Source organism: Harpia harpyja, chromosome 8, assembly GCF_026419915.1.
Source record: "Harpia harpyja isolate bHarHar1 chromosome 8, bHarHar1 primary haplotype, whole genome shotgun sequence".
NCBI lineage: Eukaryota > Metazoa > Chordata > Aves > Accipitriformes > Accipitridae > Harpia > Harpia harpyja.
Genome location: NC_068947.1, coordinates 446,046 through 472,987, shown reverse-complemented (window position 1 = coordinate 472,987; position 26,942 = coordinate 446,046). Strand labels below are relative to the sequence as shown.

Here is a 26,942-nt window from a genome sequence, read left to right as displayed (position 1 = left end):
GCAGTCTGTTGTCTTGAATCTTTCAGTCATTTTAAAATCAAATGTGTAACTCTGATGTAAACTGGTTGAGAAAATACTGTAGGTAGAACTGTTAGCAAAGGGAGGTTTACTTTTTTGGTTTGAGATTTTTACAGCTCAGCAAGTAAACAACTGAAATGTGCTATTTCTGTTTGATCTACTGATTGCAGTTTTCAGCCCCTTGCAATTAGGTGACTAAAAGAGCAGTAAGGCCAGGGCAGATTTCTACACACAGCTATTATTAGGAAAGGCATCGATAGTGTAGAGGTAAATAATTGGGGTGGCAGTTAACTAAAACATACTGCATACAATAGACTATATACTACATATATTTTATAAGCATTAGACATCTGCATTTCTGTGGGGGGTATATGTGGTTTCTAGGTAGGTATGTCCTTGTTTATTTGGACATGTGGCTGCATACACAATCAGAATCGCACTCACAGTGTCAGTACCTCAGTACTTTTTTACCTTTTAAAGAACTGTTACACATGACACATCCTCTAGGATGGAGCTCGACAGCAATAATTGTGTGATTGGCTTGGTGGTGCTTGATAAAATCATGAGAATGGAGGAGAGTAAGGTGCTTAGGCAATGCTTAAGTTAATCTCATGCCTTCCCAGCAAGCCGAGCAGCACGCGAAGGAGCTATTCCCAAAAGAGGAAGGAAAAGATGCGGTTCAAGATGGGAAGCGTCCTGCTGTCTCTTCTTTTCTGGTACAAAGGTATGCAGTTTGCCTCCTGAGAGGCACTTTCAGATGTCCCTCTTTTTATTTCTTGTTTCATCCATGCTTCTTTCTTCTGCCAGGGGCTGTGGGGTACAGAGCAAGCTCTTCTCTATGTTCTCATGGAAGCATAATAATTCAGGGAAAGGCAAAATTGTGGAGGAGATGTGTAATTTATGTACATGAGTGAGCAGCGTTCTTACAGCTCTATGAATATTCAGTAGTAAAACTCTGTTTCACAAAATAATTGCAGTGTGAAAAAATTGCCATATAATTTGTCAAAATATGAATTTGCAAAGAAAATTGTCGTGCAGCTGAGCCAGTGAGTAAATAAGAACGCTGATTTGAAAAATGAGGTACAGTATAACATGAAAGACTGGTCCTTCATTAATCAAAACTCTTGATTAATCGAAACCTGATCATTTTCTCTAGCAGCAAGATATTGCTGATGGAGATCTGCCTTTTTTAAAAGATTCTTTCAGGTATTTTGGCCTGGAAAAGACTTCCAAAGGCACTTCAAGAACAAAAAGCAATCATAAGTCAAGAAAATGGGAAAACTATTTATCAATTTTGAGGCTTTCTCAAATTTACTTTTCAGAAATGTAGCAGTGATAGGAGGTAAGGAGGAGCTAGAAGCAGCCAGAAGATTCAGGGTCACAGTTTCCTTCCGTTTTAATTAACCCAGCTGTGGAACGAGGAGATAATTTTCTGGGTTGTGTTTGAACTTCTGGCTTCATCAAAGCCAATGGCAAAGCTGCTATTATCTTAAACTTCTGCTCTTGCGAAGTGCTGGGCAGTATCTACCAACATTAATGTGTGAAAAGAGTATGATCTGTCAGAGTGTGGGACAGATTTATCAGGCAGTCCAGCTTTTCCCCCATGGATGTTGAATTCTCAGTGGTTTGCTTTGTCTAGTTTTTTCTACCCTTCTCTGTTTCCATTGAATATTTTGGTCTACTAAATTTCATGGATAGGAAAGTGTTCCTCAACTGGCTGTGCCTTCATTTCATCCTGTTATGCTTGGCTGTACCCCACTCTGTCCAATTAATAGGTCTTTCTTTTAATCTTCCAGCAAATATTTGTGCATTCTTCTCATACCTTATCTCTTCGCTCTCCTTTGTTTCACATGGGAAGGTTACTGGTGCCTGAGCTTCTTGAAAGGCTGTTTTTACCCAGATGCCAGCATTGTTTTCCCAATGGGTGGCATAACTGCAATTAGTCCTTGGAATGGGTTCATACCTTGCTCTCAATCCCAGACACAGCTTGCTTTTAATAGACACCCACACATCAGGATATTTTCAGAGAGCCTGCAGTGAAAAATTACTTGCAGGATCACTTTCCAGGCATCGCTCCTTTGGTATTTATTTGCTTAATTTACTGGTTTTCTTAATTTACTGGTTTTCTCTGCTTCGTGGTCTAAGTATCCTCTTCTGGATAAAGAGCGAGCAGTGACCCTCTGCCCAGATCCCCCTCACTCTCTTGCCTCTCCCACCATGGAGAAGGTGCCGCTAGGTCAGTCCTCTGAGCCACGTGCACCGATGCCGTGAAAAGCTCCTTAGCTTATTTTCTCTGGCAGAGCAAGTGGCTTAGAGGAGCACCCCCGGCCCCCGCGCCTTGGCTGGGCTTGTGTTTGCCGGGGACACCACCGCAGCAGCAGCAGCAGCAGCATATGGTGCAGCAGGCGGGCTCCTGCGATGAGAGCCGCAGCAGCTGCTGGGCCCCCTCCATATGGTGAGGGGGAGCACCCCGAGCCCCGGATTGACATGAATATGCTTTTAGCACATTGAATGTGACATGCCCGCTCCACATTACTCCATCCGTGCTCACTACACGTCAGGGAATAAGCACACCTCAGCAGTTTAAAAGAGCGGATTTCTTTTTTTTCCCCCTCTCTGTTTTTTGCAGCTTTGAAAAAAAAAAAAAAAAACAAACCACAACAACAAAAAAAACCCCCACCAAAATCAAAGGCCCAAACCTGCCTTCAAATCACAGTAAATAACATCTTTAGTTCCGTTCTTTGGCGTAATCGATACATCTAATGAAATTACTATGCAGGCAATGTTCTGCATAGCTCTAAGCAGGAAGGAACAAACATGTCAATAAGATCAGAAATTGCCAAAAATTTTCAAAGGAACACTTTAAAAAAAAAGATAATTATACACCTCTTAAGAAGAAAAGGGGAAATGTTGATTTTTTTTCAAATTATTTAAGGTTTTTCCAAATATTTTCACAACATAGAAAAATTTTGTTGGAGATAGCAGGCATAAAAGAGAAATGAATATGAATTAAATAGGTATAATTATCATTATTTAAATGTTTTTTATCACTTTCAGATAAATACCAGTAAATAAGACACAATGCAAATGAGTGAAAACGGAAATTAAATAAAAATAATTCAAATAAAGAAAATGAAATGGAAGCAAAAATAACAAAACCATGAAAAATCCCCACAAAATGGTGGAGGAAAACAGCAGCCATGTTAAAGCACAAGAGAGGAGCTTAAGGCGAAGTATGAGCCCTTCTCCCCTCTGCAGGCTGACGCTGGTCCTCTTGCCTCCAGTCTCTGGCTCCGACCGCGCCTGACAGCGATGAGCAGAGATGAGTCCTCGCAGGCTGATGTCTGCCGGGGCGGTGGTGCCCTCCTGGGGCGTGCCGCGGACAGAATATCATCTACAGGGGAAAGAGGCTGAGCATTTGGCCCAGCACGGCTTTAGGTGGTGAGAGCCCCTGGATGAACACCCTGTTTTCACCAGGCCAGCCTGGCTCCCAAAATCTTTCGGTGGATGCAGATCTGTATATGCCCTGGGGGTCTCTGCCTGCCAGCATAGCTCCCAAGGACCATTTAAAGCCTGCACTTTTTAGAAATAAAGGCACCATTTGCACGACACGGTCCCATGGACCCCGCTTAGCATGGCCACGGAAAAAGCCCTGGGGGAAGAACAACAAAAGCAACGACGAAGGGACTGGGCGAGGGAGCTATGCCTGCCGAGGGGACCTGGGGACCAGCCAGGGCTGCAGCAGGGGTCCCTGGGGCCATCGCCACTGGCGCAGGGCAAGGAGAGATGGGGAAAACGCCGTGCGCGATGGTGGCCTGGGATGCGGCAGCTTCCCCAAACGCACCTTGCTACTCAGGCTGGTGCAGCCTGGCATGAGTCACCTCGCTCGCCTGGCACGATTTCCAGGGCTGGGATGTAAAAATAGCCTAGGTTAATAATATAGCAACCCACAAACTAGCACCTGATGGGCACAGAGGTACCGCAATGGTTTTTTTCAGTGTCTCGACCTGCTGTGTTGCTTACAGACCGCCTTACTTAACTGCTTCCTGATGCTCTCTAATGTGGTGCTCAAGGAAAACAGGGTCTTGCAGTGGTGTGCCTTTCAGAAAACGTGATAGAACCAGTGCCATTCATTCCAGTCACCTCTGTCATTTCTGTGACAGCTTTTTCTGAGGCCTCAGTCACATTCTTCTGTTTTTCAAGCTGCTTTCCTTTCCCCTGTCCCATGGCCCACACATGCAGAAGGGAAGCAGGTGACCAGCTATGCAGCAGGAGCCACCACACGCTGCATCACAGAGGGAGTGCTCTCCTCTGGGAGAAGCAGGGAGAAAATAATTTTGCTTGTCTCTCTGAGCTCTGTTAAACTGAGATGTTGCTTGCAGAGATGAGAGGCAAGATTAACTATTTTCCAGCTGAAGCTTCTAGGCCACCTAAATCATGAAGTCAATAAATAAAGTCATTAACATTTTCCACATACTTTGCCTGCAATGACCAGGTTTATGTGAACTTATTCTGGTAAATTGCGTGACTGACATTTATTCTGTGTTATATTTTATTTCCCTGTTTTATTTTATAATGTGCTTTCTCATGCTTGTGTATCTGTCATTAATTCTAGCCACGCTAAAAAAAGATGGCTTGCTGTCATGGCTTTATGGTCAGGATATTCAATATGATTTCTCAAAGCTGACCTTATCGGAATTTGCTCAGCATTTGGTGGTGTTACTTCTGCCCAGACTTACCTTCCTCCTTTCTTCCTCTTGTTTAACCACGTTCTTAATGACCACAAGTTTTCTGAGACACACGGTTACCTGTTCCTGTCATTAAAATGCCAGCAGCTGAGCCTCCTTGCTACTGCTTGCCCCTTCCTTTCCTCAGCTAGCCCCAAGTTGTGGCTGCTGCTTTATCCCACTTCCACCTTGGGAAACCTGCGTCCTCCCCATCCCGGCATCCCAGGACTGCCTCTGCCAGCTCTTTTCCTTCTCCCCCAAAACCTGGGCCAGTCCCTGGGCTCTCTCTCCCCTCCATCCCGCTCTCTGGTGCCAAGCGGGGCCATCCCAGGGCCTGTGCTCCGGCCCAGCCCCCAGGATAGGTGCTCTGGCACAAAATCCTCCCCTGGTGCTTGCCCAAGCCCCGGTCCCCAAATCCTGCGCTACGGGGTGGCATTTGTGCGCAGCGGCACGTTGGACGCACCATGCTGCGGGGCAGGATGGAGGGGCAGGAAAGGCGCGTGCCCTATCTCCCTGCCTCTCACACTCACAGATGATAATTTATTTCACTGAACTGATGGTTTGCTGAATGTCCTGGGGCACTGCAGGGACTGTAAATAGGGCTCTTTCCTTTTTAATGTTTTGGCGTTTTTTTTCAGTCCTGTACTTTTAAAACAACAGCCCTCGGCGGCCGTGCAGGACTTATGACTCTCCCACGAATTGCAGCAATTCGTTCTGTCTGACCTACAATTACCAATTATCTGTAACCTTCCTTGAAGGCAAACACGCTCACTATAAAAGCATGCTGCCCATCACATTTTTAGAGTATTGGCAGCCAGCTTTCCTCTTCATTTCCTTTGTAGGACAGGGCCCGTCACAGCTGTAAACACAACAATATATCAATTACTACTTTTTCTGGCCAACTGCAGGCAAGGGCATCTTTTCCTCTCCTCTCCTCTCCCGACACCAGGGGTTATCAGGCCACACTGCCCAGGCAGGACTTTTGGCCAATCCGCTGCCGTGCTTACCCCAAGCCGATCCTGCTGCTCCCCTGTGCTGCAGGCGGTCGGATGGCTGAGCCACTCGTGGGAGCGAGCCCTTAGCAGTTAACCTCTTCTAGCTCAAAAAAGCAAAGTTGATCTCCTATTTGAGACATTTAAACCAGCGAGGCGTGGAGGCCCCCAGCCCAGCAGGGACAGCCAGAGGGGCAGCACACCAGCACCCCTGCCCCGGCACTGCCTTTGCACCACTGCCTGTCCTAGGGCTGGCCCAATAACAGGCTGCACTGAAAAAAGGGCTTTTGTGCCTGAAATCCACACCCTTGCTTGATTTGCAGTTAATGTCCCCCAGCTGAGAAGCCTAAAAACCCTAAAAGCTGCTCTTGTAGCTCAGGAGCAGGCATTGCTGACCAGGTGCAGCCACTCAAGCAATGCCAGGGCAGGAGGGTTTATTCCTGGTGGTTAAGTAAGTGTTACTGTACACCCACCCACCTGAAAACTATTCATTTTTTTCCTGTTGTTTTACTCGCAGCCATTGGATTTCCAGCTGCATGTGTCAATGACGTGCTAAATTTTGGTCTTGGCTCTCAAATACCCAGGCAGGGACTCAGGAGGCGTGCTGAAGGGCTCAGCATGGACCCAAAGCAATACCCTACATCAGTCTGGTAATTCACATCCCCTTTCCCCACCTCAGGCGCACAGTGCACAATAGTAAGCTTCACCACAATACAGTCTTCCTCATGCTGGGCAAATGGACCCAACACACATATAATCAAATATTTTATCCCTATACAAAGTATATTCATTTGCTAGTTTGTTTACCAGGTTTTCTCTGTAGCCGCTAAAGGGGAGCCACGGCGAGTATTTAGGTAGAGAGGTGCAGGCACCTTTGCTTTCACCTCTGCACGGCTCCACTCACTTCTCAGGTCATTGCCAGGCCAAAGTGCATTTAACCGCCATAAGGAAAATAGGAAATGACCCACAAAAGTTTTTTTTCCACAAAAATCAGTCTTCTAAAGATGAGAATAAAGAGGTTAAGGAACACATAGTGAGCACACATCTCTAAATGAAACTTGAATGCCTGCAGACTGAAGGAGCTGAGACTGCCGCCCCGCGAGCTCAGACCTGCTCGGCAATTGCTGGGCAGCGGGGACGCACGGCGGGCCGTGCTGGCTGGGGAGCTGGGCTCCCAAATCCCAGGGTATCGAAGCTACCTGCACCCTTGCAGCTGGTGCTCCCAGAGGCTGGAGCCCATCCTGCTGAGAAAGGCCACCGCACCACCGGCTGGAGCGCCTGCCGGCCCGGCTCCCGTGCCCCGGTGCCAGTGCCGCTCCAGCATCGGCATCAAACAGAGCATTAAGCCAGCGGGAGAGGCGCTTCATTGCTTTTATTGGCCAAGGTGGTACAGTTTCGATAGGTGATAAAGTCCTGTTGTGTATTGTGTTGATCCGAGGACAGGCAGCGTTACCCTGAACCACCCTCACGCGGGTTTAATTTGACCTGCTGTGCCCCGCGTGGGACAGCACGGAGGTGGCAATGTGCCACGTGGCTTTGCGCTCGCACCTCCGCCGTGGTTTTCTCGTTGCACAATGGAGTCACGGGGCTTGGCCGGGTAACGTCTGTGCTGGGAAAGGTGGAGCGCGGTGTTGTGCGTGGCCCCCAGGCTACGCTGTCCAACAGGCCAGATCTGGAGACATGCACCCACGTTTTCCTGCTGAGCTCGATGGGGTCTGGGTGCCCCCTCCCTCCCTCTTGGGCCCGACTAAAAGCCACGTCTTTTTATTGTAGACCAACGTTTACTTCTTCTGCCAGGGCCAATGCCTTGGGTTAATGCGGTAAGTTCCTGATGCCAGAAAAGCTGCGCTGGGACACTGAAGCAAAGGACACCATCTCTGTGTTAAAGAAAGGGTGTTTTTTTTTAAATTTCTTTATAATTTTGTTCTTTTCTGGGGTCTTTCTTTCAGACTCTTGATACATTCAGGCTCAGTGTCACACCCAAGGAGCTGTTGCATTTCAGTAATAAATGGAACTTTGTATATAGTTTATATTTCAGATGATTATAATTGCACAGTGTTTATGAGTCTTTTGAGATGAAACTTGCTATAGAAATGCGAGATGTAAATTCCCAGCATTAGTTGGAGCTTCCTAGGCTCAGCAAAGTGACGGTGTATGAATGAATAAATCATAACTAGATTTCAGTGAATAATTCAGAGTCTAAGACATTTGGTGAAAAGATCCTCTTTTCATATTCACAAAACCTCTGTTTGGAGATGGCAGGTTTCTCATGGATCCTGTACGCAAGTTTTTAGCTGCTCAATAGCTTGGTCCTTAGTGGCTAGCAGATTCCCTGCTGGCATTGAAAACATGATGTTTGACATTTGACTTGTGTTGATGAGTTATCAGCAGTCCTGGCACTATATTTGTAAATTTTTTTATTTTCATAGTTGTCTGGGAACTATTTTTCCAGTCCAAATGCTACAAACATAGTCTGCTTTGGACTTCACTGTGAAGTGGGAGAGCCCTTTCAGCAAGGAAATGGCTCATAAAAACTCAGTGACAGGCAGGAGATAAAACAGGTCAGATGTTACAAAAACAGCGGCTCTTCCTCTACGGCCACAACAACTGTTTTTCTCTAAGAAAGAAAAAAAGGGGAGTCTTGTATGTAAGATGGATTGGGAAGACCTATTTACATTTCATTTTCCTTCATCCCGTCCAGAGGGAGTGATGCCAGGCCAGGCACCTCGCGGGCTGTCCCATCTCCAAAGGCACTGGGGATTTGCAGTGGCACCAGGCTGGGCTTTCACCCTTGGACTTCATCAGCTCACATGTTTTAAGGGCAAACTGGGAAAGGGAAACTCTGGGGCAGGAAGACAGCAAAAAGGGATAGGGGCAAAATTAGCTGTAAAGCAGAGGCCAAGGGGGCTGGCATGGGTCTCCTCAGGACGTTTCAGGCGCGTCTGATCAGAAAGAGGAGATGCCAAAGGCATTGAAAAGAAAACAGTGCAGGAGTAGCACTGACACAGGCACATGCAGTGCCCTGTTCCTGCCCATCCTCTTGCTTTCCCCTGGCAATCAGCCTGGGGAAACGCAGTAGATTCATCAGTCCTTCCTTGATTTATTTGTCCCCAGCTCAGGAGTAAATGTTCATTCCATTTCCCGACGTTTGCTTGCAGCATGTTCATTTCTGACCTCTCTCTCTCTTCTTCCCTCCATGCCCACTGCCCCAGCTGCAATGGCCCTCTCCCCAGGAGAGGTAAGTCTCTCTGGCTAGTCTGGCTGCCGGGTAAATGCTGGGGGTCCGGCACTGCCCGGCTCCGGTGCCTTGGGGCAGAAGGAGGGATGGCAACTCGGCCTCCAAGCCCAGGCACATGCTCTGACCTCTGAATCCAAGAGGGAGTCATCCCACGTTTCATGCCGGGCTGGCATGAAGAACGGGGCTCAGAGAAGGTGCAGCAGCCCAGGAGGGCGCGAGGTCTGTCTAAGCTTCGGGACTCAGATTTAGTCTTGTGTCACTATTGTCGATGACTACGTTGATTTATCACTGGATTTTTACCTTCCCTTTAGGATGAGAGACTGGAGCTGTGGCACAGCAAGGCTTGCAAATGCGATTGCCAAGGAGGTCCTAACTCGGTGTGGTCCAGTGGGACTAACAGCTTAGAGTGCATGCCAGGTAATGGGCCAGCACGCTTTTAGCCATGTTGGGTGATCTTCAACAGCTTCCCCGGTTGCACCCTGCGTTGCAGAGGTGGCACATCACGGCGGTACTTGTTCCAAACCCAGCTGCCGGCGGGGGCCGGGGGTGCTGCACCGGTGGGAGGTGCGGGGTGACCCCGCACCGTTGGGCAGAGGGGCAGGGGCTGTGCCTGGACCTCGGGAGGTCACCCAGGGTGGCCCAGGCTGGCCGGTGCCGGCGGGCGCTTGCCTGCCCTGTCCCTACAGCACTGGTGCTCCCAGAAACTGCCTGGGGCAGCTACCACCGTGTGCTGGATTTGCTGTGGGAAACCTTTTGTATCACCTAGGCTCATTCTCCCTTGCTGCAGCTCAGCCTGTGACAGCTTCTCCTCTCTCCAGGGGTCAAGGAAAACAGTTTATTCTTTCTTTCTGATCAAGCTCTGTCCTTGTTATTCTCTGCAACCACCACATTTTCCCAGATGTGTTACCCCAGCAAGGCTTTATCGGTGCCCGGCTGGTCCTCAGGTTTAGCTCATGTGTCCCACAGAAGCTGCACTCTTGTTCAGGCCTCTGTCACGCAGATTTTCAGAGGTGTTCACCCCCTCTGGAGCTGGGTGCCGAAAGCGGTACCTCCCTTACACCCGCTAGCAACCACCTCTTCCCAGCTCCCGCGAGAGGCTGTGCAACAACTTGAGGCGTGTTTTGCTGCCCGCGGGTTCCCCTGGGGAGATACACCGGGAAAATGGCCACCCCAGCGCTCAGCATTTGGCACGGCTGCCCAGAAGGAGGAGGAGGTTAAACGAGTTAACCTGGAAGAGCTCTGAGCGGAAGCCAGGATGGGCTAGAAAGCAAACAAAAACGAGTATTGACAAGAAGATACGACACCACCGGCAGAGCTTGCAGGCATACGCAAATGGAAATGAGAGGGGAAAACCCCCAGGCATTTCCATCCCACGCTCGTGTGGGACCTGAGGGAGCTGACAAGCGCAGAGGCTTCCCACTCCTCCTTGCTGTGCCATCTGCTTCCCCTAAGCTCTCCCTCCGGGTGCCCTGCTCCTGTGGAGGCCGTGTCCACCTGGGGCTCACCCAGCTTAGGCATTGCCCGCAGGCTGCTTTCCTGCCCGGAGAAACTACCAGGAGAGGATTCATCTGCTGTGCACAGGTGGTGTCTCGCCCCCAGGGCAGAGCGGCCCCAAACATCCCCAGTAAAGAGCCATGGCTTCTCGGGCTCTGTCCTTCCAGTTTCTGCAGCTGGTATCTTCACAGGGCTGCCTGCTGGGGCAGGTATGAAGAGGAAGAAGGCGTTTGCTGGAGACGGCCCCTGGGATGCAGAAGAATCGCTTATAAGAGCTCCAGAAATGACACTTTATATCTCGTTGTGAGGCATGCTCACACACCCCGCAGAGCCGTACGGCAGTGCCGAACCGCAGCCGGCCCAGCAGAGATCCCGGACCAGCCCCTGGGGGAGTCCTTCTCCTCATGGTGGCTCCCCACCAGCACCTACGCCTGGCATGCCAGCCTGGTCCTACCGCACATTTTCTTGCTGTTTAACCTTAACAGTGCGCAATTCTCCATCCGAAGCCTTGCTACAGCCTGGTACCACCCTGCTGTTGCGTGCACCAAGGAATCACAGAATCACACCGTGGTTTGGGTTGGAAGGGACCTTTGAAGGTCATCATCTAGTCCAACTCCCCTACCACGGGCAAGGACACCTTCCACTAGGCCAGGCTGGCCTGGAACACTTCCAGGGATGGGGCATCCACAGCTTCTCTGGGCAACCTGCTCCAGTGCCTCACCATCCGTGGTGTAAAAAATTTCTGCCTTATGTCCAATATAAATCTTCCCTCTTCCCGTTTAAAACCGCTGCCCCTTGAAAGGGAAGGGAAGGAGACACGGCAGGTTTGGTTGACCCGTCCATGGCTGAGGGACATGTGTGTGAGAGGAGCGGCTCTAGGTTTCCTGGCCAGGCGAGGTGTGAGGGGTGCTCTCACGCATTAGCATTATGTAGCTGAGTAATGAAGGCGTCTTCCTTGACTAATGAAGGCTGGTCTCCTGAATAACGAACACTGTCACCATATCTCCCAGCCGTCTCTCTCCCCGGGCAGGGGACTTCGCGCTCTTCTCGCCCAGCCCAGCCCAGCCATGGCGGTGTGGCCTGGCGTCCCCCCTGCCCGGGGATGGTTTGCTGAGCCGAGGTGTTGCAGAGCTGTCTCGGGCACAGCCGGCGGGGAGCAGCCGGCCTCGCAACCACGGCACGAGTTTTCTCCAGGTTGGTGGTAACGGCGTTAAATGGCTCAGCCAGTTTGGCCGGGCGGGCAGCAGGCATCTGTTTCGTGGGCATAACGCAGCCGGACGTGCTAGAAGGTGACCTGCTAATTGCATTATGGTTGTGTGGTCTGCAGATTAGTGTTGCTAAAAGTAAAGCTGCGTGGTGTTCGAGATAAGCTGCCGAGTAGTAAACATGCGGGGCCACCCCAGCCCGGCCGCCCTCTTGCACGAGGGGAGCAAGGGTTTTAACGTGGCGGAAAAGCGTGATGTTTCCGTGCCTGGAGGAAACGTGTTTTCGTGGGGAAAAAATGTGTTAATGAGGTGCTGACTGAGCAAGATATGTTAATGAGATATTGATGCATACGATATCGACCCAGTGGAGCTTGCTAATGAGACATCGACCACATGGCCGCAGCGCAGGGGAGTTTTACCGGGGAGGCCACAGTCATGCCAGGCCCTGGCGCCCGCGGACACTCCCCACATCGGTCATTTTTAACGTGAGGCACCACGCTAGTTGGTCGGGCATGGCTAAGGTGAGGAAACGTCTTACCCACGAGTGAAGCTGTGCAGAGCTTCGCTCGCTCCTTTATTGCGAAAATGCATGAAATGACTGACGCTGAATTGGAAAATATGACAGAGTTACCCTTGGGGGCACCACACCTGCTCCACAGGCTGCAAAATCAGAAAATGCTGCCCATGATATAGATGTTTGCCCAGGCAATCCCCATGTGACATTTGTGAGCGCCTTCTTTATGTGTATCTAGATAGGTAGTGATAACCTGATTGCATAAAAAAATCATCATAACAGAAAAACCCACAACAAGGTCCAAGCAGCCTGCAGGCACGCTGCATGGCAGCATCACCAAAGGCTTGCCTTCCAGAGCACTCTGCGGTGACCCACCACAGAAAGGTTTAATGGTGAATGAGTATTTCTACCCCTTGTGGTTTTGCAGCCAGCAGGTCTTGCTGAACTTCTTGCTATTGCAGAAGACAGCGGTGGGCTCAGGTTTGGTAGCCTAAAGATCTGAAGGCAAAAACTCAGATGGAGATCCCTGAGCCTTTGGCAGGGCCAAGCATGACACCTCACTGGCACCAGAGTATCTGCAGGTTTTGCACAAGACAGGACCATTTCCAGATACAAAGATAGTCCCCATAGCAGAAAATGCAGAAGATCTGAGGGTGCTTGTGGAGGGATGATCAGAGCAGGCTCAGCAGTTTTGCCATGCAGGCATAGCCATAAATCAAGACAGTGAATGGAGGAGCAGAAGGAGATAAAGCCCAGCAAGAAAAGCCATGCCAGGCATTTCTCAAGGACCAGGCGGAGGCTGGCAGCTTGGAGGCTGGATCTGGGTTGATGGATCCAGTCTGGATCTGCTTCCACGTGCTTGCAAGGAGATTCAGACTGCAACAGCTGACTAAAACCTCCCCCCCCAAATACTGCAGGCAGCACAGGTTTAGTAAGTTTGAGAGAGAGGGGAGAGCTAGAAATTCACACGAGAGAAGGGTCAGAAATGAGGACCCCATGGCCCCTGGGCAGCAAATACTGCAGGGGTTGTGATCCGGGTTTAAGAGCATCCCCAGGATCCTGGCCGGGGAGGAGAGGGCACAGGGAAACCACAGGGGCTGTCGACTACAAGCGTGCAAACACACGCAGGAAACAAAGCCACTTGTGTCCCTTAAGGTATTTTTTTCCTTTGTGCTGCAGAGTGCCCCTACCACAAGCCCCTGGGCTTCGAGTCTGGCGCCGTCACCCCCGACCAGATAAGCTGCTCCAACCCTGAGCAGTACACGGGCTGGTACTCCTCCTGGACGGCCAACAAGGCCCGCCTCAACGGCCAAGGCTTCGGGTGAGTCCAAAAATGCCTCCCCGAGGGGCCCCGTGAGCGTACAGGTGTGGGGGACCCCTGGCAGCACGGGGGCAGGAGGGTCCGCGGGGGGGGGCAGCGGTGGAGGATGTAGCGGGGCCGGCGGTGTCCCCCCAGGTGTGCGTGGCTCTCCAAGTACCAGGACAACGGGCAGTGGCTGCAGATCGACCTGAAGGAGGTGAAGGTGATCTCGGGGATCCTCACGCAAGGGCGCTGTGATGCCGACGAGTGGATGACCAAGTACAGCATGCAGTACCGCACCGACGAAAACCTCAATTGGGTTTACTACAAGGACCAGACTGGCAACAACCGGGTTGGTGGACTTCACGCTTCGGCCACTGGTGGAGGGGTGGCGTGTTTGGTGACGTGAACGCGTCGGGTCTCGGTGGGGAGGTGCCCCAAGAGGGGGGTTCTGTGGGAGCAGCAGGGTGGATGGGGCCCGCTGCTCACCCCACATCTGGGGACAGCCCAGAGCGGGGCATCCCCCCCTGTGGTGAGCACAAATGCCTCGCTGACCAGCTGCAGAAGGACGAAATACATTTTTGACGTATTCTAATGATGATAGTGGCGTCCAGATTAAGCTTGGAGGCATTAGCTGGCATTGCAGGGGAGGCAGCACCTCCACGATAAAACCCCTTTCTCAGCTGCGGCCGCACAACCCCAGCACACCTGAGCACTACAAAACAGGGGCTCCTCCTTTTGCCGTATGTCCAGGGCTAGCGCACAGTGACGATGCAGAAAAACCCCTGAGACAAAATCTGCAACTAGTTAAGTCACAAACAACCGAACTGGTCTCACGCTGCACTTATAAGGGGCTGGTTTGAAGCGAAAAATTGCGCTGGGGAGACTTTACGGTGGTGCCTGTGGCCCCTGTGCAGCCCAGCTGGGCTGGGGGATGCCACAACTGCTGCCTCCCAGGTGTCCTCAGTGTCCATCTGCTCGTCCCAGCATGGGAGGCTCTGGTGGTTTTGCTGAAGTACCAGTTCCTGCAGCCCTGAGGGGATGCTGAGCGTTCCCCAAAAAACAGGTCACGGCAGCAGGAGACATGGCAGCATGACCAAGCAGTGGTGGAAGGGCCCCCAAATACATTTTTTTTGTCTATATCGCTGTGTCTGGGAGCCCAGCTCATGAACTGCAAAGAGTCAAGGTCAATCGCGCTCACTCCGAACATGTGGTACCTTGCTGCGGGAAGGCAGATGAGAGAGAATGGGGTGAGATCAAGTTTAACCTAAACAGAAGAAGTGCAGGAACAATGTGGGGAAAGTAACTTACTCAGAAAAACCAGTCAGTCAGCATGTCAAACATTGTCTGCACCTGGCTATTTTTAAAGTCCTTTATTCTGGGGGTGGAGGAGACAGAGCCTCCTCCTCCTCCTCCTCTCTGCACAGGCACCCCAAACTCACCGGGCAGGATTTCCAGCCCCCTAACCACCTGCCCACACCTCTCTCCCCAGGTTTTCTATGGCAACTCGGACCGCTCGTCCTCAGTGCAGAACCTGCTGCGGCCGCCCATCGTGGCCCGCTACATCCGTCTCATCCCACTGGGCTGGCACGTGCGCATCGCCATCCGCATGGAGCTCCTCGAGTGCCTGGGCAAGTGCGGCTGAGCGCCGTCTCCTGGGGTAGATGTGTAGGTGTCCGCCTGAGCAGCCGCCCTGCCTGGCCACCGACGCCGGCTGCGGCCGCGGTCCTTCCGTGTAAATGCCCGGCCTGCAAAGGGAAGGGCTGTCTTGAATAAAACGTTGCTTCACACCACGCCTGGTGATAAAGCTAAACCCTGCTGTGAAGCCGATGGGTGTTTACGGGGCACGCACGGGGGACGGCAGGAGGGTTCATGGCTGCGGCTTTCATCCCGTGAGATGGGGTGCTTCTGGCCCCAGGTGTTAGCTTGGGGAAATCATCATCGCCGCGTGCTGCGGCAGCCAAAGCGAACGCAGATGAGGTCCAAGGGCAGGGCTTGGACTGTCTGGGGGAGGGCAGGTCTGCGCTGGGCTATTTGTCCCCGAGCCCGGGCACCCCCCGCTGCCCCACCACAGCCAGGGAGGGCTCTCGCCCCGGGGCAGACGTCTCACCCTGCTTTTCCTCATGCTCCTCCTGCCGGTCTCTGCCGTCCCTGAGACAGGGTTGGGGCCAGATCTGGCCCGTCTCCGGTATGAGGGGCCCCACCTGTATCTCACACTCTCAAATCACCTCATGTCCCCATGTATCAGGTCCCCTCTGGCCTGAGCTGCTGTGGCTGTTTTTGGGACCAGCGTCGGTGCCTTGTGCACCGGCTGGCCGAACCCTCGCCATATCCTCTCTGGTTGTGCATTGACGCATCCCAGGGAGCCCAGGGTGCATTGCTCCCTGTGGGCATTTGGGCACAGGAATAGGGACTGGCTCTCGTTAACTGCCTCCACCTCCATGGCCTGACCCCCAGCAGGTGCTGAGCGCCTGAGGAATTTGGGGCATGAGGAGGCTTTGATAATGCACCCATCTCCCTGGGGTGACCACCTGGGTGCTACAGCTCGTGTCCCTGCCTCTGCCTGGGAGCTGATGATGCTCAGCACGCCCCAGGTGGGAACTGTGGTCCCCACAGCTCCCACGTGGGAGGGCTGTGGGGGGCTCTGGGGTGGCAGCCACTGTTTGGCTTCCCACACCCCTGTGGCACAAACCTGGCAGGCACCGGAGGGCTTTTTAACAGTCCGTGCAGCCATCCCAGAGTCACGGCATCAGCACCTGAACAGTCTCAGCGAAGAGAGGAGCGGCAGGAGGACAGCGGCACCGAGGCAGGCCATCTGCCTCTCGTGCCCTCTTCTTATCCCTAGGGGCAGAGAGGCGAATGCTTGGTGTGCAGGGCAGGAGTTGAGATGTGACTAAAACCAAATGAGATGTGACCAAAAAATGAGAAAAGCTTTTGGATGTCTGTGCAATTCGTTACATTTTATTCATTCATGAGGGCAGATGTTTCTGCCTTGTTTTTTCCTGTATATAGAGACAAATAATAGCTGTCAGGAAAAGAAGCTGTTCTGGTGAGTCTAAAAGCTTCTGCTCCACTATACAAACAGTATGAAATCTACAGAGACGTAGAAAAGACCAATCCCCATCTCCTGAGATGATTGTTATGTCACCATCACTCCCCTGCTTCCCCCTTACCCCCCAAAGGAGTTTTGCCTATCCACAAATGGGTCTAGGGACACATTTTCTCAGCAAGAAATCAGTGAATCTGCGTGGCTCTAATGATTATCAGTTGAGGCAAGCTCTACCGAGAAGGTCCACTGAGCTCGAGGCAAGTCCTCCATGCAGCAGAGCTGCAGGACCAGCACGGGGTAACAGCCTCCCCGGAGGCACTGCACGTACAGTAACAGGGGGACAAGGGCTCTCCAACAGCTGACACAGCTCTTGCGTTAGTCACACCAACACTGAAAGCTGAAGCGTTTCCAGGCCCTGGACACAGTGCCATCACGTTAACACACTGCTCTCCCTTCCCTAAGAGCAGCAGGGGCAGCTCTGCTGCGTGTCCCGGCGGGTGGTGACCGGTGGGGAGGAGGGTTGGTGCTCTTGTTTTGTTGCATGACTGAGGAGTGGTGGGGTGAGGCTGGAGGGGTGCAAGGGTGGACTGGGCACCAGCCGATGAATATCTGTAGCACCCCAAAGCAGTTAAGCTTGACTGTAGCTAATCAAAGCCTTGGCTGTGGCTGGCCTCTGAAGAGCTCCCACGCACAGTCCAGGGTTTCGCAAGTTGTCTGGTTTTGGAAATGCACCCTGTGGCAAGGGCCAAGAGCTCCTGCGTAATTTGGAAGAGCTCGCAGGCTTAATCCACAGCCTGAATGGATGGACCACACACCATTATACACCAAGGCACCACATGGAATTATGTATCTTCACATGACCGATCCTACATACAGGATATACTAAAACCTTGCAGGGAGAAAAGACCGTCCAGGTAGAAAGGACCTGTGCTATCACTCTTCCAGCCTCCCAGCATCAAAGAAATTACTAGACCCTTTTTCCAGACTGAAATGTACAGCAATAAATAAGGTGGAACTAACTGGCACACAGTGCATTTCACAGCTCATTTGCGTCTTGCCTCGCCCTGTCCTTTGCCTGCAGTTCACCTCTCCAGCTTGCGACGGGGAAGGGACCTACTTCTGGCTTTCATTTGCAACGTCTAAATGGTTCCTGCTAAAGCAGGAGTTTCTGTTCTGATCCTAGCTATGCAGCTCACTTGCTAATCGACCTTTGGAAATTCACTTAACCTCTGCCTCTTATCTAAAAAGAAGGGTGCTGAGAGGCTTAATTAATTAAGTGGTCCTAAAATGCTTTTAGAATTGCACTTGACTTCCATCTCTGCATAAACACAGCATGTTGGAGTAACAGCGTGACTAAGGGCATTATGAAAGCGCGATAGAACCAGCCAAAATACAATTACAAAAATACAAATCTTTTCCTCATGAAGTCTACCTTCTCCTAGTGTATCCCTATCATTTTAATTTACTGGCACAGATGCCTCCAATCACAATTAACCAGGACAGAGCCAGCAACTGAGGCTGCAGGAGATGATGCAAAGCAGTGCTGAAAACACATTTATCTTCTAGGACTGAAAATCCTGCAGGTCTTTGCCTGCAGAGGTAGGGAGACCAATGCACGGCTTTGCAACTGCGTAAAACGCAACAGGTTTGAAACAGGAGGCAGGACCAAGAGCTGCCTCCAGCTTCACGACCTAAATTTTTAGTCTGGGATGCTTACAGAGAGAAGTGAGGGAACTGCGCCCAGAAGTCAAGCTTGCCCCATCCAAGCTGTGTGGTAAGAGACTGTCTCAGGCCTCCGGACCAGCCACACCATTTGTAAGTCAATAGCCCCATTTCTCTTAACGGGTACAGGCAGGAATTAGCCCTTCACTTCCCTCTGAGAGAAAAACGCCCGCACCCGCTGTGCTCCCCATGCCACAGGGGACCAACGCTGACTACGCTGGGGCTGCCACGGCGAGATGCTCGACCCCTGCAAGGATGTGGCCGCTCCGTTCTCTGGAGTTTGGCCAGGGCTACAGAAAAGGGTACCAAAGCCTGGGGTCACTACCAGGAGGCCATTGAAAGCGTAAGCGCGAAGTGAGGTTCTAAGAGTAAAGCCAAGTCCCCAGAGAGCGAGGCACCTCAAGGAAAACAGGCATTTCCAACACATTTCTGGCTGGGACCGTTGAAATGCTGGGCCGCTTGCCCTGGTGGAAGCTGAAGCCGTTAGCCCAGGCCAGCTGTCCCCGTTTGGGAGGTGGCGGGCGCAACTCAGTGAGGGCACCAGGCAGCAGCAGGTCCCGCTGCAGCGGCGGCTGCGGCACAATCCGTCAGGCGGCTGTTCCGAGGATCTGAGCAGACCGCAGGTCCCAGCTTTCCGCAGGTCTGCTGTGCTGGAGCGCAGAGGGAAAGAAGGGAGGCCAAGGTAAAGCGGTCCCTACTCCTCAGTTTGTTTCCAATTACCCTGAAGAATGAGAGACCAGCAGAGAAATATTTAAGGTTTTTTAAAGCTGCACACAATAACAACAGAAGCTGTGGCCAGGACACATGAAAGAGGAACCCATCAAAAACCGTATCGCTGACACCTGAACGTTTGCCTGGAGGAGTCTCAGCTTACCTGTGGCACCGATGAAATGCCAACATGCTACTCAACTGGTGGATCCCCCTTCTACAGCAAAGGCAATTTAAGGGCTGGAAATTTTCAGGGCCTTTTAACTTCTGGGTAGTGCCTGCCTGCTGAGGGGACTGGCAGGTTGATACTGTTCAAAAGGGAGAACAGCAGAGATTCTTGCCCTGAAAGGCAGAAACCCACCCAATGTCTGCAGTGAGACTACAGGAATGGTGGGCAACAAGGTGCTTCAGAGCTGCTTTGCCTGCGCTCCTGTGGAGACGTCGGGCTTGTGGACAGACACAAGCCAGCTTCTCAGGCGGGGAGTTAGCTGGGACATGGCAGCGACCTGTCAGGCAACGGAGTCCTGGTGCGGTTCTGTCCTGTTCTGCTCATCTGAGCCAAGCTAACGAATGGGGAGGTGCTCTGGAGGAGACGTGTCAGGAATAAGATCAGCTGTTGAGCAATGCCAATGTTCTAGTGCAAAATCTGCATTTTTATTAAAGACATGTTTTGGAAGGCCCATTCAAAAATACATTGTGCTCAGTAAAAATTAACCATTTCCATGCTGATAATTAAGGTTACCACAGGATTTTTTTTTTTTTTTCCTCTTTTAGAATATTTACAGCAACAATAGAAATTGTACAGAAGTTAAGAATGGAATACATGCCCAAAAAAAAATTTGGTAAGGTGTACCAACAACATGATACAAAGGGTTGTATACAAACACTTTACAAATGGTTTATTAACTTGCATGAAGTCATCCTTAAATATTCAACACATTTTAAAATCAATTTGTATTCCAGGATTAAAAAGGTTAACACCACATCACATCCCTTCCACAACAGAAAGCATGGTAGATTTAAAAGTTTGTGCGCTTCAGATTTCTAGTAGCTGTTAAAAAACATCGGGGAATCTTATCCATAAATTTAGAAGTTTTGAAAGCTACCTCCCCAGCCTGTTATTTTTGGAATAATCTGTACTAGCAGATTGTGATAAAAGATCACGTTTTTCTAAATCTCATTCTTCCTTCCTCCTCCCAAATGACACAAATTCAGAACCCAGCATTTCACAGTGGACATCTAAGCAGTCCTGGAAGTCCTTAGCAGATTAACCAGATTTTAAAATGCCCGCATAGAATTTCCAACAAACTTAAGGTTTCAGGGAAGATTTTAGCTTATTGTTTCATATAAACCAAATATATATATACGTTACTCCTTTCAATTAGACATATGCTTCAGTAGTACGAGTCTAAGATGTGCACTAGCAAAAAAAAAAAAAAAAGTAAGAAGAAAAGGAAAGTCGAGACAGTTACCTACACTTAAAGTTTTGCCTTGTTACTAAACAGTTAAAAGCTCTGCCATTGGATTTACATGTCAAGAGTTTACACCAAGAGGTTCATATCCTATAGGAAACTTGAATAGCGGCTTCCATCTCGTGCTATGAACATGCTTTAACGTTGCTAATGGAAAGCTCTACGACAGCAGTTACTTCACAACGCATTTCTACGCCTGTACAATTAAGATGCCACCTTGCATTTCTCAGAACGGATCCAGAGAAACAATGCCCTGTGAAAACAGAGACCTGGTGGAACGAAAAGCCTGGTAGGCAGCGTGTTTTGGTGGGGGCACAATGAGGTAAGGTATCTCACCCAGATGAAATGGAAAACTAAAATGAAGAAAATCCTGAGCAAGTCTAAGGATAGCTGTTTGAATAAAACAGCAAACAGGGTGGAGTAGTAGATAAGGCCTCTAACTCCCTGATAATCTGCACTAGAGAAACGACAAAGAACAAGGCAACTGCAATATTTGAGAACCACAAGGGGAAGGGCAAGGGAAGACTGCGAAGCAGTGCAAAGGATGGCATTGGGATTCCAGAGGGAGAGCTCAGATGGCTTGGAGGTTTCAGAAGTATATCAGATGAAGGCCCGTCAAGATTTTATTACTTGGTTGCTAACAGTACCTAGAGGAACAATCTTTTTATATATCTCTTCAAAATTTGGAGTCAATAATAATAACAAACCAACCAAATCTCGACCACATTCTGCAAGAGAGAGGAGGTAGATTGACTCACGGAGAAGACAAGAGATGTGTAGAGTCACTCTTAGCCCAAGTCACAGATTCCGTGTTCAGACTCTTGGGCCACGTCTTAAGAGCCGCTTTTGCCTGGCTGCATATTTTGAGTTATGTTCTAAAAAAGCCCGAGAAGCAATCTGATTTGGTGGAATGAAAGCTTCCAAACATAGCGGGGCTGGTCCTCTCACACTTCTCATGCACCTTCCACTTAGTTTGTCAAAAGCCAATTTTTGCACCAAACAACTGGCTGTACACAAGGTAACAAATAAGCATCCAAGCAGAACTCGGAGCAAGTAAAATGCAGACCTAATCCATCAGATTTACCTGTGCTGTCTCATGCAGTAGCTGTTTAGACAGTCCACCGAGAGAACAGATGACCTACCACAGCTTTTCTCTTCCAATTGAAAGAAGATCTCCTGTGAAATTTGGGTTGCTTAATTATCATGAAATTTGCTTCATGGTTGCAAAATGAGAAATCTTCAGTTTCAGTACAACATCTGAACCAAGTGATGTGCATGAGCCTTCGCTTGTCTGATGAGCCTGAGCATTGATGTACTGCTGCTGTTTGACCCTTTGAAAAAGGAGCCAACACCTAGAACTTCCGAGCTGTGTTATATTAAAAGGGTTTACTCAAATTGCTGTCTTTTTAACAAAGGCCAGAAGTCAAATGGCTTTTCTCCTCATTTACTACAAACCCAGTTAATGAATGGTTAATATCACGACACCATTAGAAAGAGCTGTGTAGGGAAAGGCACCTGTTCTTAAATAGTGTCCTGATTTGAAGGTCATTTAAAAATGGTTAAATAGGGCACATCACCTTTCCAATCATCTTCTGTGACACTCCTATCCTATTTCGAATGATGGGCCTACTTACAACAGCCCAGATGCATGGTTTATGATATAACCCCATTAACAGATGTATTATGTATGCTAGCTGGAATGGAAAAAATAAACATTCATTGCCACCCCACAATTTGCAGTATATTATATATGGCTATCCTTTTCATACTCTTTGTGTGACTGGGATTCAAATATTCTCCCAGCTCTGACAATGTTCAACACATACAGAATTAATTACATGCAGATATTTCTGAAGCATGTCTCACTACCAAATCATTATAAGACAACAAAAAACTGAAACATGAATAAAAACCTCAAACACTTCTAGAGCATGGCTCCCCTCAAAAGCGGCTGGGTTTTGCCTTAGCTAAATAGATCACAACAGTGCTTTCAGAGCTGTATCGTCTGTGTTCCCATTCTTATAAGGGAGGTCTACAGCACTGAATTGTTAAGAATACATAGCTTTTTCTGGGTGAACACAGCAGTCTACTCAGCTAATAGCTACAACAGCTTTTGAAGAAAAAAGAAAAGGTTGCTATGTAGCTTTTTACACTAGTAAGGTTCATCTGTTAAGAGACCTAACTGCAATGACAAGGAGTGGCTAAAAGCCTATTACAGGACACTGCTTCTTGAAGAATCACTCCAGCTTCGCTCCCAGAAACAGGTTGGTGTAGCAGAGAGAAAGGCGACAAGCCTAAGGATGACCTGAGGGTGTCTCGTGCGTTTGGAAGTTTGAAGCCTGCTTTAATATTGATCTAAAAGAGCAAGTATTGGTAAATAGAGTGGCATCAGGACCCACACATTTAGGTGGGTCTGACTTGGTATCAGAAATCAAAGCTTGGTATCAGTCCCAAGCCCTGTGGGATGGGGAATGTTTTCGGAAGAAGGGACCGAATCTGGGATTGCTGACTTCCTGCCAAGAACTCTGCCCCGTGCTCCGTGCTGGCGACCTCCCAGAGGAGCAACAAATCTTGGACTGTGACATGTGGAGCAAAAAGTGTTAAAGAGCTCTAAGGGAATGTTCTCTGTGGTCAGGTCTGCTGAAAAAAAGAATGTTGTTCCAGGTTAATACATTGACATGGCAGTTTAAAAGGACAGCTTAAACACATATACAATTTCAGTTTAGATGAGCTTAAGGTGCAAGAGCTCAAGAGCTATAGTAAAAACATATAGACAAGTTTAGGCAGCTTGAGTTCTGCAAAATGACTATAATTCATTTCTGAAACTTGGTTTCTATTCACATCATTAATGATGCCATACGGCAAAACAGATTGCCAAAGAATAAAATGCAGTTTAACTAAGATACCCTATACTAAGTAAATCTATAGAACATGTAGCACAAGACTCACAGACCAGTGAAGAGGAAAGCTCACACTTACAAAATCGTTTGCTCTGTAATTCTCTTCCCCTTTATTGAGCCAGCAAATCTCAGTCACTATAATAAGACTCCTTTGGAAGCCTCAGCAAAATTACATTAGTAATATTCTAAATATTGGGAAGGTAGACCAGGATAAAAATACACAATTTATCCCAGCACCAGCTGGCTAAGCTGCTGGAATTTCTTTCCAACAGAAGGAATAAAATACTACATACATTCAACACAATTTAGTATTCAACCAAAATCTACTATGGTTTGTTGAATTAGAGAAGAAAATGCAGTATGAAGTAGAAACAACTTTCTGTAAATATGGGCCACCAAATACTTGAACATTCCTTGGGTCACCTTTGAAGCTTTGCTAACTACTTTAAACAGCTATATGTACAGTCAGAGATTACCCTGATTTAACTTAATGGGTACTGAGGAAAAAAAAAAAAAAAAAAAATCTTTTGGAAACATTCTTCCTTGCTAGCAATCAGAACAGCCACATACAGCCCAGTATCATCATCCCCAGCATGAAGCTCTTACCAGCAAGCTAAAAGTCTTGCAGAGGCAAAAGGATACATATCCACAAAGCACAGAAGAGCCTAGCCTGAACGCTCCCTTGGAGGCATTGCAACTGTACTGCTCAGAGCCCCACTCTCGGACACTGCTTTTGTGAGGGATTTCAGTTGCATCAGCCCATTTCAAAGCAGGACTAACAGGACTAACCTAGTTGTGACCAACTGGTGAATCCAAAAGAGACTGTGGAAACATGCTGCTGAACTCTGGCAGTGATGACTAGTAAATACCACAATGTCCTTCCTGGATGCCCACCGAACTTATAAAAAACTGAATGCCCTTTCATGTCTACTGTATTTATATATGCTATATATATGATATATCAACACAGTATATATCATATATATCTAGATATCATATATCATATAAGTCTATAGAAAATCACATGCACATTTCTTGCAGGCAACTGACAAAGAAAGAATTCTTATTCTGTAATTTTTCAAATTTACTAGACTGACTTTTAGTCCTGGACAAACCTGATGTAACATCCTTCCATATTGCACTTTCTGACAAAGATTTTTAGAGTAGTGGTGCCAAATTTGCTGTTGTTAGAACTTTGGTATGACTCGAGAGGTGCTGAACAGCATGTCCAGTTTGCAGTGTTATTCAAGTAGGAAGTTCAGCTCTTACTGCCTGGCGGCTTCTGTTAACTACATCTATGGCTAAATCACCGAATTTACATTCAGGTTAATCTCTTTTTGGAGAAGACAATGTATTTGCAAGTACAAGTGTCTTATGAGGACAGCATCTAGAAAACGAACTATGCTGCAGAGTAACGATGGAGTTGAACTAACGTGTTTAAAAAGGAAAGATTGTATTGTTCTGACACTACAGGCCTGACTTTCCTCTTATTGCACAATGTTTAGACTGGTATAACTCTTTTGACTCCTACAGGCTCACCTTTGATTTAGGTTACCGGTAGCAACAAAAGAATCTCATTGTGCATTTGCTACACTCAACATTCACCAACGTAAAGGCAGTTTTAACAATGTTGTACAGGAGACTGGAACCCAAGATCTACTATTTTGCTGAGACTGGTAACTGAACTGTGTATGGGAATATTCGGATAGTAAGACCTAAGGAGAAATTAAGCTGCATGGCAACCTTCTCCCTCAATATCCAAATAGCGGATTTGTAGCTTTAAATACATCCTGAAATATAATACAAAGTGCAAGAGTAGTTTAAATTTAAATACAGTGTTTATCTTATTAGTTAATAGATTGCTAAACAAGATGTAAAATACACATATGCATAAAAGCTTATATCATGATCTGCAGTGCCATGCTATGCGTAAGTCTCAAAGTTTGGCATTTCACTTGCAATTCATGCTATGTTTCTTTGGTTTTCACCCCTGCTATTAAGTGGAAGAGCACCTGCTTTAGCCTGTAGTCATGGGGCACTTTATCTCTTTAGAGGAAACAAAAATTTGGTACTGGGTCTCTGTGCTCTTGATGCAGAAATCCCATTAATATTACTAGGAAAGCTAAGGACACAGGGGGGAACGTACCACATTTAGATTACTGTACAGTTCTGCAGTCTCTCACATTTAGCCAATACTTCCAACAAAATAGCCCATAATAAAGCTTGGAATTGAATGTTGTCTTTTGTTTGTAACCAATAATGCCTGTAATACTGGGCTCTCATAGCTGAGCAAGATTCATACTGTTACAGTCACATTTATATCCACATTCAACTTCCTTTTATTAGAAGTATAATACTGCACTTTATATCACAAATGTATAAAAATATGGCAGATAGTGTCATAACAATACTTTTCTTTTAAATGAGTATATTTAAAAAACAGACAGTTATTTTCCATTTATATATATATATTTATATATAGAATAAAATACTCCTGATGCAATATATAAATGTTACTGTTAGTTTTTTATAGAAACTACTGTAGCTGTTGCACTGCTTCACAATGTTTCAAACAGCTCAAAATAACTTTACATTATAACATAAAAGATATGATTATAACAGTACGATATTAGGTCATCATAAATAAATATTACAAATCCTATCAAATATGGAAAGTTAAAAAACAAATTTAAGACATACAATTTAACTTTAAACCCTTAACAGGGATACACTTTTATCACATAAACCCCACTGTTTTAACTAGGCAGCAAAAAATGTAGTAAGGGCATAGGTCTAGACATGAATGTTTTCACCCTTCTAAGTGCCAATACATACCAGAAGTCTCCCAGCTTTCAGACAGAGATGTGCACTAAGCTGGAATGTAAATGAGAGAAAACGGCAATGCATTTTTCTCCCTGACCGGCACACTCTGCCTGGCATCCAGTGACATTTCTGATGACTTGTAATTCAGAATTCAACTTGTTTTACTGTATAATCCCTGACTCTCACTGTGGTGCCAAACAGCATAGCTCCACATGTACATATTGCACACCTTTATAAAGCTGAAAATGCAGTCTTACCATCACCAGAACCGCCACTGCTCCCCTACGCTGATCTCCGCCCGAACTGGCCTATTTTCTGGAGTGCAATTACAAGGCTGTCTCTTTCAAATCATTCAGGTTTGGCATTCGCGATCGGTTTGTTCGGTTATAGGTGTGCCCGTTCTGTCCGCTCTTGGAAGGCAGCTGATCGGAGTAGGGAGGCCCATCGCTGGCACTCCTGTTTACCGGGGAGACGTGCCAGGTAGGTTCCAGCTGGCTTGGTATCTGCAGCGTCGGCCGGCTTTTCGGCTGAGGCTCTTGCCGCACGTTGCTGCTGCCGCTGCTGGAGCTTTGACTCATGGGGTGAATTCGCACTTCAGAAAAAGAAGCTTTGGCTGGCTGACTTGGTAAGGGCTGGAAGCGAGGCTCAGCAGGGACAGGATGGTTTGAAGAGGAGAGGTGTAAGAGCTTTCGAAGAGATTTTAATGGCTGGCTCTGAAAGACATGTGGAGAAGCACTTCACCTTCTGCTCTCTGTCATATCAGACTTCCTATAACAAAAC

At 48.3% G+C, this 26,942-nt stretch overlaps 2 protein-coding genes across 4 annotated transcripts in view; one reads left to right on the top strand and one right to left on the bottom strand.

Annotated features, from left to right (window-relative positions):
* The first annotated feature begins 600 nt into the window (after window positions 1–600).
* Window positions 601–15,301, top strand: RS1 (retinoschisin 1). The gene is made up of 6 exons (XM_052794304.1): window positions 601–742; window positions 8,950–8,975; window positions 9,287–9,392; window positions 13,368–13,509; window positions 13,645–13,840; window positions 14,981–15,301. The coding sequence occupies exons 1-6, from the start codon at window positions 613–615 to the stop codon at window positions 15,131–15,133; spliced, it is 753 nt and encodes a 250-aa protein (XP_052650264.1). The 5' UTR covers window positions 601–612; the 3' UTR covers window positions 15,134–15,301.
* Window positions 15,302–19,599: 4,298 nt separating this feature from the next.
* The window catches only part of CDKL5 (cyclin dependent kinase like 5), a 133,419-nt gene continuing 126,076 nt past the window's right edge, over window positions 19,600–26,942 (bottom strand). For all 3 annotated transcript variants that reach the window (XM_052794302.1, XM_052794301.1, XM_052794303.1), the window contains one exon: window positions 19,600–26,875. In XM_052794302.1, the coding sequence (XP_052650262.1) occupies window positions 26,489–26,875 (387 nt within the window). In that variant the 3' untranslated portion in view covers window positions 19,600–26,488. The remainder of the gene's footprint in view (window positions 26,876–26,942) is intronic.

What these genes read in the sequence shown, in the direction of transcription:
- RS1 (XM_052794304.1), top strand. Translation starts at nt 613, where the DNA reads ATGCTTAAGTTAATCTCATGCCTTCCCAGCAAGCCGAGCAGCACGCGA. An exon ending in TGGCCCTCTCCCCAGGAGAG is followed by an intron (nt 8,976 to 9,286) that starts GTAAGTCTCTCT and finishes CCTTCCCTTTAG; the next exon opens with GATGAGAGACTGGAGCTGTG. An exon ending in CAGCTTAGAGTGCATGCCAG is followed by an intron (nt 9,393 to 13,367) that starts GTAATGGGCCAG and finishes TTTGTGCTGCAG; the next exon opens with AGTGCCCCTACCACAAGCCC.